Source organism: Salvelinus alpinus, chromosome 26 (assembly GCF_045679555.1).
Source record: "Salvelinus alpinus chromosome 26, SLU_Salpinus.1, whole genome shotgun sequence".
Classification (NCBI taxonomy): domain Eukaryota; kingdom Metazoa; phylum Chordata; class Actinopteri; order Salmoniformes; family Salmonidae; genus Salvelinus; species Salvelinus alpinus.
The window spans coordinates 1,486,288-1,500,996 of record NC_092111.1 but is presented as its reverse complement, the minus strand read 5'-3'; the positions used below and the strand labels follow the sequence as shown (position 1 = coordinate 1,500,996).

The 14,709-nt window shown below is 42.6% G+C and overlaps 1 protein-coding gene across 2 annotated transcripts in view; it reads left to right on the top strand.

Annotated features, from left to right (window-relative positions):
- Positions 1-8,896, top strand: part of LOC139554418 (ephrin-A3-like) — a 94,142-nt gene extending 85,246 nt beyond the window's left edge. For both annotated transcript variants that reach the window (XM_071367177.1, XM_071367176.1), the window contains 2 exons: positions 2,545-2,619; positions 4,779-8,896. In XM_071367177.1, coding sequence (XP_071223278.1) covers positions 2,545-2,619; positions 4,779-4,897 — 194 coding nt within the window. In that variant the 3' untranslated portion in view covers positions 4,898-8,896. The remainder of the gene's footprint in view (positions 1-2,544; positions 2,620-4,778) is intronic.
- Positions 8,897-14,709: the final 5,813 nt, after the last annotated feature.

The window sequence follows — 14,709 nt, the reverse complement described above, 5'->3', positions numbered from 1 at the left end:
AACCCTAAACCTAACCCTAACCCCAAAAACCCTAAACCTAACCCTAACCCCAAAAACCCTAAACCTAACACCAAAATCCTAACCCTCAAAACCCTAAACCTAACCCTAACCCCAAAACCCTAACCCCAAAACCCCTAAACCTTACCCTAACCCCAAAACCCTAATCCCAAAAACCCTAAACCTAACCCTAACCCCAAAACCCTAACCCCCAAAACCCTAACCCTAACCCCAAAAACCCTAAACCTAACCCTAACCCCAAAAACCCTAAACCTAACACCAAAACCCTAACCCCCGAAACCCTAAACCTAACCCCAAAACCCTAAACCTAACCCCTAAACCTAACCCTAACCCCAAAACCCTAAACCTTACCCTAACCCCAAAACTCTAAACCTAACCCTAACCCCAAAACCCTAAACCTTACCCTAACCCTAAACCTAACCCTAACCCCAAAACCCTAAACCTAACCCCTAAACCCTAACCCTAACCCCAAAACCCTAAACCTTACCCTAACCCCAAAACCCTAAACCTAACCCTAACCCCAAAACCCTAAACCTAACCCTAACCCTTAAGCTTAAAATAGCATTTGAAGAAATGCAGGACCTGGGAAAAAATCCTACCTTTTCAGGACATTAGGGTGAAATGTTACGACATTGGGGTCCTGCTAATGTAGGAAAACAAGTGCACGCACGCACGCACACAGGAGACCTGAGGCTACAGCTTCTGACAGTGCTTTCCCAGTGTTCTTATAGTGAGGTTATTTCTACCTTACTGTGTTCCAGGGTTGTATGATGTTCTATGTTATTCTATGTTTCCAGGGCTTTGATAGTGATGTTCAGTGTTATTCTGGGTCTCAAGTGCTCTGATAGTGTTTGATAGGAATGCGCTCTCTTCGATCCTGATGTGCTCTCTCTCTATCTGATGCTTTCCCTCTCTCTCTCCCCCCTCTCTCTGCATCTTTCCTCTTTATCTCTCTCTGTTTCCCTCTCTCTCTCCCCCACTCAGCTCTCTCTGTGTTTCCCTCTCTCTCTCCCCCACTCAGCTCTCTCTCTGTTTCCCTCTCTCTCTCCCCCACTCAGCTCTCTCTGTGTTTCTCTCACACTCTCCCCCACTCAGCTCTCTCTCTGTTTCCCTCTCTCTCTCCCCCACTCAGCTCTCTCTGTGTTTCTCTCACACTCTCCCCCACTCAGCTCTCTCTCTGTTTCCCTCTCTCTCTCCCCCACTCAGCTCTCTCTGTGTTTCTCTCACACTCTCCCCCACTCAGCTCTCTCTCTGTTTCCCTCTCTCTCTCCCCCACTCAGCTCTCTCTGTGTTTCTCTCACACTCTCCCCCACTCAGCTCTCTCTCTGTTTCCCTCTCTCTCTCCCCCACTCAGCTCTCTCTGTGTTTCTCTCACACTCTCTCGCTCTCTCGCTGCTCAACATCTCTCGCTCATCTCCGCATCTCTCTGATAGTGACGTTCTGTGTTATTTTTACTCCAGTAGCCTCTCTCTCTCCCGCAGGCCTTTGATCAACGCCCTGTGCTGAAAGCTCCCCCTACTTCTCTAACCTTGTCACCATTAATACATCCCACACTCAGGCCAGTGTCAGCTTCTGTGTACACATCACCTTAACCCCCTCTCTGAGTGTCAGGGCTAATCTATTGAAGTGTCCACTCAGGGTGTGTGTGTGTGTGTGTGTGTGTGTGTGTGTGTGTGTGTGTGTGTGTGTGTGTGTGTGTGTGTGCGTGTGCGTGCGTGCGTTTTTGTAGAAAGTGTCTGTGTGTGTTTGTATGTGTGCGTCCGTGCGTGATTGCATGTGTGTGATAGTGTTTCCTTTACAAACCACAACCTTCACTCTGAACGGTCTGCTTAATAGCCTATCATCTGAACCCAATTGTTCTCTGCTATTCTCATGCCACTGTATCTCTGCCCTATCCCTTTTGTTTTGAGAGCATTCTTCTCTACAAATGCACATACTTACAATGTGCCTCATATCTAACAGATTAACACACCGTACAGTAGCTCCCTATCAATATGCTACATCCCTCTTTGCAGTGCAATATTATATGGGTAAGCAATGTGCATTATCATTTAAAAATTCACTGAGCTGATTTTAATGTAATACCAAGTCAAGGCTTATCAGTGTGTGTAATACTTTCCCTCTCAGTGAATATGCCTTCATCTTCTGCTCGATAGCTTCACCTCATAGGATATCTTCACGTACTGGACTGGAGTGTCCTGGCATTCACACATTGTGCACAATGTGTGAATGCCACCATATTCCCTTTATAGTGCACTACTTTTGACCAGGGACCATAGTGTGCAGTATATAACACTATATAAGTAGTGCAATATATAAGGAATAGGGCGCCATTTGACGGGCAATATAGGGAATAGGGTGCCATTTGAGACGTAACCTGGGCCCTGGTCAAAAGTAGTGCACTATGTAGGCAAAGGGGTACCATTTGGGATGCAGACACAATGCAGTGGCCGCCCAGTTAGTGTGTAAAATAAGTAGTGTGGGCATTTGAATGACATTGTGTATTTGTGTTCCTCTCTCTCTAAGTCTCCCACGATGATGATTCCAGTCAGACCCCTCCTGACTACACATTCAGGCCCAATATCAAAATACACAACATCGGTGAGTACTCTCCCTGATGTTCTCTCGATCTCTTTCTGCATCTCACATTCTCTTTCTTTCTCTCTGTCACTCTTTCTCTCTCAAACACACAACACACACGCACACACACAGTTGTCCTTCCTCAATTGTATCCTAGGTCTTCTAATGAATGGAAGATTCCTGTTTACCAAAGACGGAGGAGGTGGAGGTGAATGAGTCGATGGTGCAATTGAGTGGTTATATAAACACCCTCGTCCACTCTCTCTCTCTCTCTCTCTCTCTCTCTCTCTCTCTCTCTCTCTCTCTCTCTCTCTCTCTCTCTCTCTCTCACAAAAGCCTTTCTTGCTGAGAACCATTTAGCTTTGGCTGCTTCTGGGAGCTTGTGGCCAGCCGAGACGGGGCTAAAAGAGTGTGACCCGCATGAGATGGAAACTCAAACCAGGGCACAGGGGGGGAAAGAGCCCCTGAGCTATTCTGAGAGAAAGGCTCAATGGTGCCTGGATGGCTCCACAGAGCATCGTAACTCATGACCGAGCTTAGGGAGAAAAAATGAAAGTAAACGCACATAGTCCAAACAACCCAGAATGCCTTGGGGAATCCTAATGCATCCTTCTGTACTTAGTGACATTAGTGACATCAACAGAAAGAGGACACAGTAGCAGTCATGACTCATGACCCATAAACACTTGCGTAACCCTGATGGCCTCGCTAGCCACACTGACCGCCCACTTGCTCACCCACTGGACTGGTCTTGGCCTTGGATTAGCTTTACCCCACCCTCTCTCTCTTCTGATTGGTGTTTTTACTTCCTCTTCTGTCATATTTACAGTATGTTTCCTATCGGATGGGTCTCCATTTACCTGTATGTGAGTCCAAGAACACCCTAGAGCAGTGCTCCAGTTTACATCCCTGAGAACACCTACTGTAACAGCTCCAGTTTAGCTAGCACTACCGTACACAATCAGGAACACTATTCTATGGTACGAACTCACTCACCGCCCCCCTCCCGTACTGAGATAACACGCTGATAAATACCTTGTCAACTAATCTCATAGAGTTAGATAAAGGACTCATCCTTGTATTTGTGCAATTTTGGCATCTGTGACAGCATGGGCAGCGCCATTGAGGCTATCTCTATGGTAAAGTAGTCAATGTTATTTTCTTTTGTGTTTGAAAACAGCATAAAGCTAATATTGGTGATTTACCGCCACCTGCAGTGCTAGAGACCTGAATCAAATCTTTTGTGTCAGTCATTTATTGTGGCCACTAGATGGCAGTGAAATAGCTTAAAGCCATTTAGTAAGCGTAGGCCATCCAATTTGAAGAATGCTCTGATCATTGGCTGATCGCTCCACACCCATAAGAATCCCCACCCAGTTGACTACTTTAAAATGGTGGAAGCCCTCAATGGCAATGTCCATGCTAAAAGGGGTTATATCCTACCTCTATCTAACTCTATGGGTAAATCTACCTTTCAGCTGGAACAGTCTGTTTACCACAGGCACTCAGGCCCTATCACTTTACCATATTACTTTATTTACCCACGTCACTGGTGTGGATGTCAGGGCTATGTGTCATCGTCGTATCCGACAGACATGTTTCCTAATGTTTCGATGAATGACTTTGACGTGGCAGAAGCACAGTCAAACCAGTCGAGTTGGATGCTGTTCCATCTCTTGACAAAACAAAATTCCAGACATTTCCACAAAAAGTGTAATGAGACAGGCGCCAAGTGTCATTCTTCTGTGTCTATACCCGGATTCTCGCTGTATCAGTGTCGCACCTTGTGTGTGTCTCTCTTATCGCGTTAACTCTTTACCGTCTGTCCCCATTGGGGCCTATAGGGAGGCTCCGGATTCTTCTCACACATCCCAGGCTTACATTGAGAATGAGATGTATTTTTTCCCTGTTCTCTCTCTTTCTCTTACCCTCCAGCTAATGTAGGATTGTGCCTAATCAATAGGTTTGTTCTATAGCAATTTCATTTAATTGCAAATCCTGCTAGATGAAGCTAACTCTCTCTCTCTCTCTCTCTCTCTCTCTCTCTCTCTCTCTCTCTCTCTCTCTCTCTCTCTCTCTCTCTCTCTCTCTCTCTCTCTCTCTCTCTCTCTCTCGCTCTCTCGCTCTCTCGCTCTCTCTCTCTCTCTCTCTCTCTCTCTCTCTCTCTCTCTCCCACCCAGATGAATTTAACCCTGAAATTCCCAAACTGGAGAAGAGCGTCAGTGGCAGCAGCCCATCACGCGATCGCCTTCTGCTCACCGTGGCAACATTGCTCATCTCCGCCCTCCTGGTGTCCTAGCAACTGTCTCCCCGAGTGACATCACATGGATACCTGGACCGCTTGGCCTGAAGGGCTCTGTATTCACTAACCCTGGGTTCAATTAGAAAGTGGGAGTAAACCAAGGAAAGGACACATAATTCAACCAAACAAAAGCCAGAATTACAATCAATTCGACACAACCATTAAAAACAGGACTTACTCTCGGATCGTACTCACTTAAGGAGAGGCCTTTAAAATCTGCCATTTTGCCCTTGAGCAAGGCAGTTAATCCCCCAAAACAACTGCTCCCCAGATACCGATGCCGTAGATTAAGGCAGCCCCCCTGCATCTCTCTGAGTCAGGGTTGGGGTTAAATGCGAAGACACAATTCAGTTGTGCAACTGACTAGGTAACCCTTTCACTTTCCTTTCCCTTTTTCAAGTCTATCTCCACTCACCTCTAATCACCGTTGGTACACAGTTTGTGCGACATGATGTCGTCGGTTCATGCGTTGTCAGACATACACTTTGTGCATATGTGCCACCGCGTTTCATGCATTTGGTATGCCACCACAAGGACCAATAGGAGAAAATGGCATTCAGACTTATAGACTTATGATACTTCCATCACACCTAGGCTGCCTCTGGCTACACATATGCAGTTAAAGTAGGACATGTGCAGTGGGATTTGTAATGGGATGTACACAACCATACAGGAGTATGGCTGCCTGTCCATCTGCTAAGGAACTCACATGACATTGCCTTCAGCTAGTCCCAATATGGAGGACCTTTGAGCTCTGTGGAGTAGGATGGACTGGGCTCCACTGAACGTGACCAATAGACTGGGGACTGTAAGCCTCCAATGGGCTTTGAGGACTGGACTCAGCTGGACTTGGCTGTGCTGCAGTACTGTGGCCCATGCTGGACTCTGCCCGAGATTCGCTGTACTGTGCTGTGCCATATACTTGCAGCCATTTCTCTACACTGCTGCCATTCTACCGGATGTCAACCCATCTTTTACTATCATGGTGGTGTTGACTGGAAACATTTTGAGAAGATCTCTATAAGGCTTTCGAGTACCGTTATCCATCTCCTCCAGATGTTCTCTAACCTTGGCTTTGTGGTGCATAGAAAGGTCCAGAGCCCATATGTCCCTCCAAGAACTGGTCCTAGATCTGTCCTAAATCTGAGACTCTGGACCTTTGCTTTTAGAGCATTTCCAGAAGCACACATCTGTGTTTTTGCTATATACATTTACCCATAACACTTTGCATGGGTTCCAGGTACCAACATTTTATCAATAGTCAACAGAGTGGTTTCTAATACCACAAATTACAATATGAAACATTTCACAACAACAAATTCCCTACAAATCCAGACCTGATTTAATTTTGTTTTTTTTAAAATTCCCGTCACTTTTAAAGGTTCCTGAATCAGGGCTGGTCATTATTGCAATCCCAGCCACCGTGGTAACGACCCAATACAGTCGCCAGAGTGCCACAGGTGCCTGACTGTGATTTGTGTCACAGATTACTTTCGCCGCCATTTTGTAAACATGTGTGAATGTGCAAACAGACAGCAGTCCTCTGATGTACTGTTTTATACTATAAAGTCGGACAATATCAGGATTGCATTATCGATGACAATGCTGTATGGTTTTATTAACATTTAAATTTTTTAAGTACGTTATTTATTGATTTGCTTGTTTATTTATGTACATTTTCAAGTATTTTTTCATTAATTAAGCTACTGTGCCAAACTATAATTTTTTTTTGCTAAAGTACTTGCTTCTGTTAAGTACAGTACCAGGATATGTGCCGGTTAAGACTATTAAGGAGAGATGTAAACTCTTCTTCTCACTTGTTATAAAACATCACATTTAACCATAAAACTTATGGCAACAGCACGGAGGAAATAAGAGTACAGGTGATACCGGATAAAAGACGTCACCCCTTAAGTGCTGAAGTTAAACATTTTGACACAAGAAATGAGGATAGTGCATTGTAATGTGACTTTATATGCATACAGGTAGGGACAGAATGTATGTGTGTGTGTGTGTGTGCGTGCGTGTGCGTGAGAGAGAGAAAAGGCATATCCTTGCACATTCGTGTGAGTTATATATGTATTAGGAGTGTGATTGTCCGCGCTTTCGAGTATGTGTGCATTTTAGACATTTGGTATTCGTTGAAGGACTTGTTTGTAGGATCTGAATATGCAAGCGTGTATGAGAGAGAGAGAGAGAGTGAGAGAAAGAGTTAGAGTGAGTGTGTGCTTCAGTAATGTTAGTTTATGTTAGGATTTTAAAAAAGCATTTACTAACGTTGGAGACAACAACAAGAATTGTGTTTACCTTTGACAAGAATCAATAAAAAAAAAACATGTCAACTGAACTAAGAATGACGATTGTTAAAATAATGACAATAAAAATCGTACTTTTAGCAAAAGTCTTCATACATGTATGTCCTAAATTCCATTGTTTACTTGCTACGTTGTTTCGTCAGGAACATTCTGTGTAAGAATGTTCTCCATTTATCTTTATTATCCTTCTTTGCTCTTCTTCTATCTCACCTGCACCTACCCTTGTCCTTCACTTTCTCTTTCAGTTTGCGTTTATATGTTTACCTTCCCTTTCTGTTTGGTCCTTGTCTGTTCCTGTTAAGATCTTGCTCCCCCTGTCCCTCACACTATATTATACTAATTTAAAGTATCCTACATACTAGAGCTGCACAATTCGTTATTTATTTATCATTATTGCGATATTGACGTGCAACTTCTTCATATACACTGAGCAAAAATATAAACGCAACATGCAAAGTGTTGGTCCCATGTTTCATGAGCTGAAATAAAAGATCCCAGAAATGTTCCATAAGCACAAAAAGCGTATTTCTCACAAATGATGTGCACAAATCTGTTTACAAACCTGTTAGTGAGCATTTTATCATTTGCCAAGATAATCCATCCAACTGGTAGGTGTGGCATATCAAGAAGCTGATTAAACAGCATGCTCGTTACATAGGTGCACCTTGTGCTGGTGACCACGCTAAAATGTGCAGTTTTGTAACACAACACAATGCCACAGATGTCTACATTTTTTGAGGGAGTGTGCAATTGGCATGCTGACTGCAGGAATGTTCACCAGAGCTGTTGCCAGAGAAAATTATGTTAATTTCTCTACCATAAGCCGCTTCCAACGTCGTTTTAGAGAACCGGCCTTACAACTGCAGGCCACGTGTATGGCATTGTGTGGACAAGCGGTTTGCTGACATCAATGTGCCCCATGGTTGCGGTGGAGTTATGGTATGTGCAGGCATAAGCTACATACAACGAACACAATTGTATTTTATCGATGGCAATTTGAATGCACAGAGATACCATGATGAGATCCTGAGGCCCATTGTTGTGCCATTCATCCGCCGCCATCACCTCATGTTTCAGCATGATAATGCACATAAGGATTTCATAAGGATTTGTACACAATTCCTGGAAACTGAAAATGACCAAGTTCTTCCATGACCTGCATACTCATCAGACATGTCACCCATTGTGCATGTTTGGGATGCTCTGGATCGACGTGTATGACAGCATGTTCCAGTTCCCGCCAATATCCAGCACCTTCACACAGCAATTGAAGAGGAATGGGACAACGTTCCACAGGAAACGATCAATAATCAACAGCCTGATCAACTCTATGAGGCAAATGGTGGTCACGCCAGATACTGACTGGTTTTCTGATCCACGCCACTTCTTTTTTTTAAAGAAATCTGTGACCATCAGATGCATATCTGTATTCCCAGTCAGGTGAAATCCATAGATTAGAACCTAATGAATTTATTTCAATTGACTGATTTCCTTATATGAATTGGAACTCAGTCAAATCTGAGAAATTGTTGATTGTTGCGTTTATATTTTTGTTCAGGATAAATCCATGTTTTCTCTATTATACTATTGGTTTGTGTATCTTTATCTCTGAAAAAATCGAGTTAATCCTTGTTCCCACTGGCAGTTGGAAGTAACTCAAATAAAAAATGTGCATATCCGATTCGAATCAGTTATTTTTCCTGCAGTCTGAACAGCCAAAAAGCACCTGGAATCGGATATTTCAAGCCACATTTCAAACAACCATCATAGGTGGTTTGAATTGAGATACCAATCTTGTGCTTGCTAGGTACTCTGTTGACATTTTGACAAGAACACGTGGTAGCTAACTAGCTTGTTAATAGTTTACAAACATGTGTTAGAAAGCTTAACAGTAATCTAGCATGCTAGTTGACTGCTGTGGCTAGCAAAAAATTTATAATTTTGAAAGTTGGATCATCTTATCCATTTGAGGCTTTAAAAGTGTTCTTACACTATGCTTTTGAACATTCAAAGCAATTGGGAAATGTCCACGACATCTTAGCTGGCTATAGACCTAACTTCTTGAATGATAGGGAGCACGAGGACCAACACCAATCAGCCTTCACCACTGCGCACACACCCATCGTTACTATGACAACTAGCATAGCCATGTCAGCAAATGACTGCTGTCTGAACACACACAATTTACATTTGGTCAGTTGCTGTTTGGATAGTCAGTTGTTTGGACAGTCAGTATTCAAAAACGGATTAGAAAAAAATACTGATTTTAGCATTAAGGCCTGCAGTGTGAACAAGGCTTTAGTTAGTCTTAGCAAGCTCCAATCCTAATGCTAATCGCTAACTAGCTAACTGGCTATCTAAATGCACTTAACTAGCAAAGATTACGGAGGTAGGGGGGATATCTGGCTAACGAATGTTAGCTCTAATACAGGCTGCTACCAGTGGTGGTGTCAGCATGTTGTTTGTTCAATCACATGTTCTGAATCAGACTGGAAGCATCATCTTAAACCTTTGTCTGAATGTAACATTCATTCAAATTTAATTAGTGTCCCCTGGGAAACACTGACAAACCCTTTGGTTCCTAGTACCCTGTCACAACAACTCCTATACCTGTCTTTTTCATTCGTTGTCATGCCAAACAACACCAACCATAGAATTACAGTGCTTTCAGAAAGTATTCAGACCCCTTGACTTTTTCAACATTTTGTTACGTTACAGCCTTATTCTAAAATGGATTACATGAAATTGAGCTCAGGTGCATCCTGTTTCCATTGATCATCCTTAAGATGTTTCTAGAACTTGATTGGATTCCACCTGTGGTAAATTCAATTGATTGGACATGATTTGGAAAGGCACACACCTGTCTATGTAAGGTCCCACAGTTGACAGTGCATGTCAGAGCAAATACAAAGCCATGAGGTTGAAGGAATTGTCCGTAGAGCTCCGAGACATGATTGTGTCAAGGCACAGATCTGGGGAAGGGTACCAAAATATTTATTCCGCATTGAAGGTCCCCAAGAGCAAAGTGGCCTCAATTTTTTCTTAAATGGAAGAAGTTTGGAACCACCAAGACTCTTCATAGAGCTGGCCGCCCGGTCAAACTGAGCAATAGGGGGAGAAGGGCCTTGGTGAGGGAGGTGACCAAGAATCCGATGGTCACTTTGACAGAGCTCCAGAGTTCCGTTGTGGAGATGGGAGAACCTTTCAGAAGGACAACCATCTCTGCAGCACTCTACCAATCAGGCATTTATGGTAGAGTGGCCAGACGGAAACCACTCCTCAGTAAAAAGGCACAGGATAGCCCACTTGGAGTTTGCCAAAAGACACTCTCAGACCATAAGACACAACATTCTCTGGTCTGATGAAACCAAGATTGAACTCTTTGGCCTGAATGCCAAGCGTCACGTCTGGAGGAAACCTTCACCATCCCTACGGTGAAGAATGGTGGTGGCAGCATCATGCCGTGGGGATGGTTTTCAGTGAGAGGGACTGGATCGAGGGAAAGATGAATGGAGCAAAGTACAGAAAGATCCTTGATTATAACCTGCTCCAGAGTGCTCTGGACCTCAGACTGGGGCAAAGGTTCACCTTCCAACAGGACAAAGACCCTAAGCACACAGCCAAGACAACACAGGAGTGGCTTCGGTACAAGTCTCTGAATGTCCTTGAGTGGCCCAGCAAGAGCCCAGACTTGAACCTGATCGAACATCTCTGGAGACACCTGAAAATAGCTGTGCAGCAACGCTCCCCATCCAACCTGACAGAGGTTGAGAGGATCTGCAGAGACGAATGTGAGAAACTCCCCAAATACAGGTGTGCCAAGCTTGTACCGTCATACCCACAAAGACTGAAGGCTGTAATCGCTGTCAAAGGTGCTTCAACAAAGTACTGAGTAAACCGTCTGAATACTTATGTAAATGTGATATTTCAGTTTTGTATTTGTTATACATTTGCAAAAAATTCTAAAAACGTTTTTTGCTTTGCCATTATGAGGTTTCGTGTGTAGATTGATGAGGGTAAAAAAAATATTTTATCAATTTTAGAATAAGGCTGTAAAGTAACAAAATGTGGGGAAAAATCAAGGGGTCTGAATACTTTCCGAATGCACTGCATATGCCATATAGCAGACGCCTTTATCCAAAGCGACTTAGTCATATGCATACATTTTTTACGTATGGGTGGTCCTGGTGACCCAAGTGTTTTGATCTAAATTGCAATTAAAATCAATATCGCAATAGTTGTGTAAAGAAAAAAACGCTATTACATTTTTTTCTCAGATCCTGCAGCCGTACTACATACGGACATGCACCACCATCATCCTTTGTTACTTAGCCTTTCAGCTTCAACATGATCACCTTCATCACATGGCCTGTGCTTACAGTGATATATCTACTTGAGGGCTCAAACGCAGCACCCATAAATCATAATGACAGCGTGGGGAAAAACAACCTACTGCTCCATCTCTCTATCTCTCTCCCCATTCGCTCGCTCTGCTCTCCACCAAACACCTGCAAGCTATTCATGTCTCCACACATCTATCTCCCTCAGTCTTTCTCTCTGTCCCTTGCTCCATGTGCCCTTATCAGTTTCTCTGTAATCTTTGTACGCAAACCAGAGAGAAGTCGACAAAAGGGATTGACACATTTTTCAGATGCAGTAATATCCATCACGTCAGAGAGTAAAGGGGGCAGATTAGATCTCTCTTTCATGTTTTATGTCAGTGTTTCCCAATCCTGGAACTGGGGAATCAAAAGGCGGACATTTTTGTTTTTGCCCTATCACTACTGTACTGTAATACACCTGATTCAGGCTCAATGATGAGCATATTAGTTAAATCAGGTGTGTTAGTTAGTGCTAGAGCAGCTAAAAAAAATCAGGTAACACTTTATTTGCATAGTCCATCTGTAGATGCTCTACAGACTATCTATAGACTATAACAGTAACATTTCAACCAACTATCTACTAACCCTAACCTTAGCCCTTACCTTAACCTTAACCCCCATCCTTACCCTAACCTTAACTCTCTTCGTCTTCACCTCCTTAGTTGGTGATTGGTCAACAGTAGGGATTCTTTAATGAAGTATTTGTTGTCATTCAACTAGAGACAAATCATTTTCATGCACATTTTTTCACTTGAGAAATAGCGTACCAAACATCTTAGTTAGATTTTGCACGAGTAAAATTGGACGACTAAGATCTCCTCTACAAAAACATAAACATTTATTACAGAGTTATCTTAGATTAATTAACTATTTTGAGGCGTCTCAAGATGGACAAACAGTACTATTGAGGCATTTTCATGTTAATCAATCAAAAGTATTTTAAGAGAGTATGCAAGCAGGCGCCAGCCGAACCGAAGCTGACGCCTTTTTCTAAACCTGGGCTCCCGAGTGGTGCGGTGGTCTAAGGCACTGCATCTCAGTGCTAGAGGCGTCACTACAGCCACCCTGGTTCAAATCCTAGCTGTATCACAACCGGCCGTGATTGGGAGTCCCATAGTATGGCGCACAATTGGCCCAGCGTTGTCCGGGTTTGGCTGGTGTAGGCAGTCATTGTAATTAAGAATTTGTTCTTAACTGACTTGCCTGGTTCAATAAATAAAACATTTAGATAAATAAACCTAACCCTAAAGCATCTATCCACAGAATTACTTTCCGGACTGTCCAAATCAAGTGTGACCAAATTGCACCCCTTTGGGTCCCAAGCACCAGGACTGGAAACCACTGTTTTAATCTAAATACACAAAAATTACAAGCAGGAGAAAAGGGGAGAATTCTGATTTTGGCTTACTCTCTCTCTCTCTCTCTCTCTCTCCTTCTGCCTTTCACTCCCATTAGCTGGAGGTTAAAGAGTTTCAGAGAAGCATACACTGGAGTCTCATTGCAATTAAATATATTAAAATCTGACATGAAGTTCCTGATTATATCTCACATTCATGGGTTTCATTTATGGGAATCCATGTGAAAGCTATGATCCTTTATTGATGTCACTTGTTAAATCAACTTCAATCAGTGTCGATGAAGGGGAGGAGACAGGTTAAAGACTAATATTTAAGTCTTGAAATAATTGCGACATGGATTGTGCACGTGTGCCATTCAGAGGGTGAATGGGTAAGAAAAAATATGTAAGTGCCTTTGAACGGGGTATGGTAGTAGGTGCCAGGCACACTGGTTTGTGTCGAAGACTGCAATGCTGCTGGGTTTTTTCCACATTCAACAGTTTCCCGTGTGTATCAAAAATGGTACACCCCTCAAAGGCCATCCAGGCACAACTGTGGGACTGTGGCACAACTGTGGGAAGCATTGGAGTCAAAATGAGCCAGCATCCCTGTGGATGCTTTTGACACATTGTAGAGTCTATGCCCTGACAAATTGAGGCTGTTCTGAGGACAACGGGGGGGGGGGGGGGGGGGGGGTATACTCAGTGTACATAGCTGTCATCTTGGCTCAATGCATGTATTAGGTCCTAGTCACTCTTTCAGACTTGTACATTCATTTAATACTTACATTTTTATGATTTATATCTGTTTTTTGGGGTTAAGAGTAGGATGTAGCTATTTGGACTAAACTGGTTAGAAGATAAGTCATCACTTTAAGAATAAATGCCTAGTTTTGGCAGGTGTGGTATGGCGGGGTGAGTGACATGATTGCTTGTGTGTGCTACCTTCATTGTCATAAAAGCTCTTGCTTGACATTATTAGCCTGTGATTTGCATGCCTGGAGAATGTTTGGAAATTATGCTTAATCTTAGTTTGATTTTCAAAAGGAAGACAAAAAACTCCATCAGTAACCTATAATTTAATATCCTCCTGAATCGTCCTCCTTTTTCCCAAAAAAGTATTTAACAATTTCTTGATTGGGTTATTCTAAGAACATGGTGGCTTTCCTGTTCCCCGCCTTAACTACGAGGAAAAACACTTTAAAAGATATGTAAGACAGCTATTTTGCTAACTATTTTTTATATATATCGTAGAAAATGGTCAGTACCATGAAAATAGCTATTCCCTCGGGTCAGGAGTTGTGGTTAAGTGACATATTTTGAGTTAAACAAAATGTATTTTTTCTCCCATACATAGGAAAGTATTATACTGTTGTTATTAAGTGGATTACTTAAATTAAAATATCAACTAAATATTATAAATAATTTACAGGGATTTCATGTCACTGGTTATAAAAAACACAATTTAAAAAATATGCAACATCCTTGCAAACATCTTACTGGGTCAAAGGTTCATTGCAGGTGGGCAGTTTTGAAAAGCATGTGGTGAGTCTGAACTCTGTCGTCATATGTTAACATTTTTATGAATAATTTGGTCATTTCATGTGAAGCCTTAAGATGTGTCACTGGTGTTATATAGTTTATTGTAAGGGGAGATTTTTTTAAATTTTAAATAATTGATCAAATCACATGATTAAGTGATTTATTTACCATTTAATCAAATCAAAATAAAAGTGAATTGGTCGCGTACACATATTTGCAGATGTTATGCTGGTG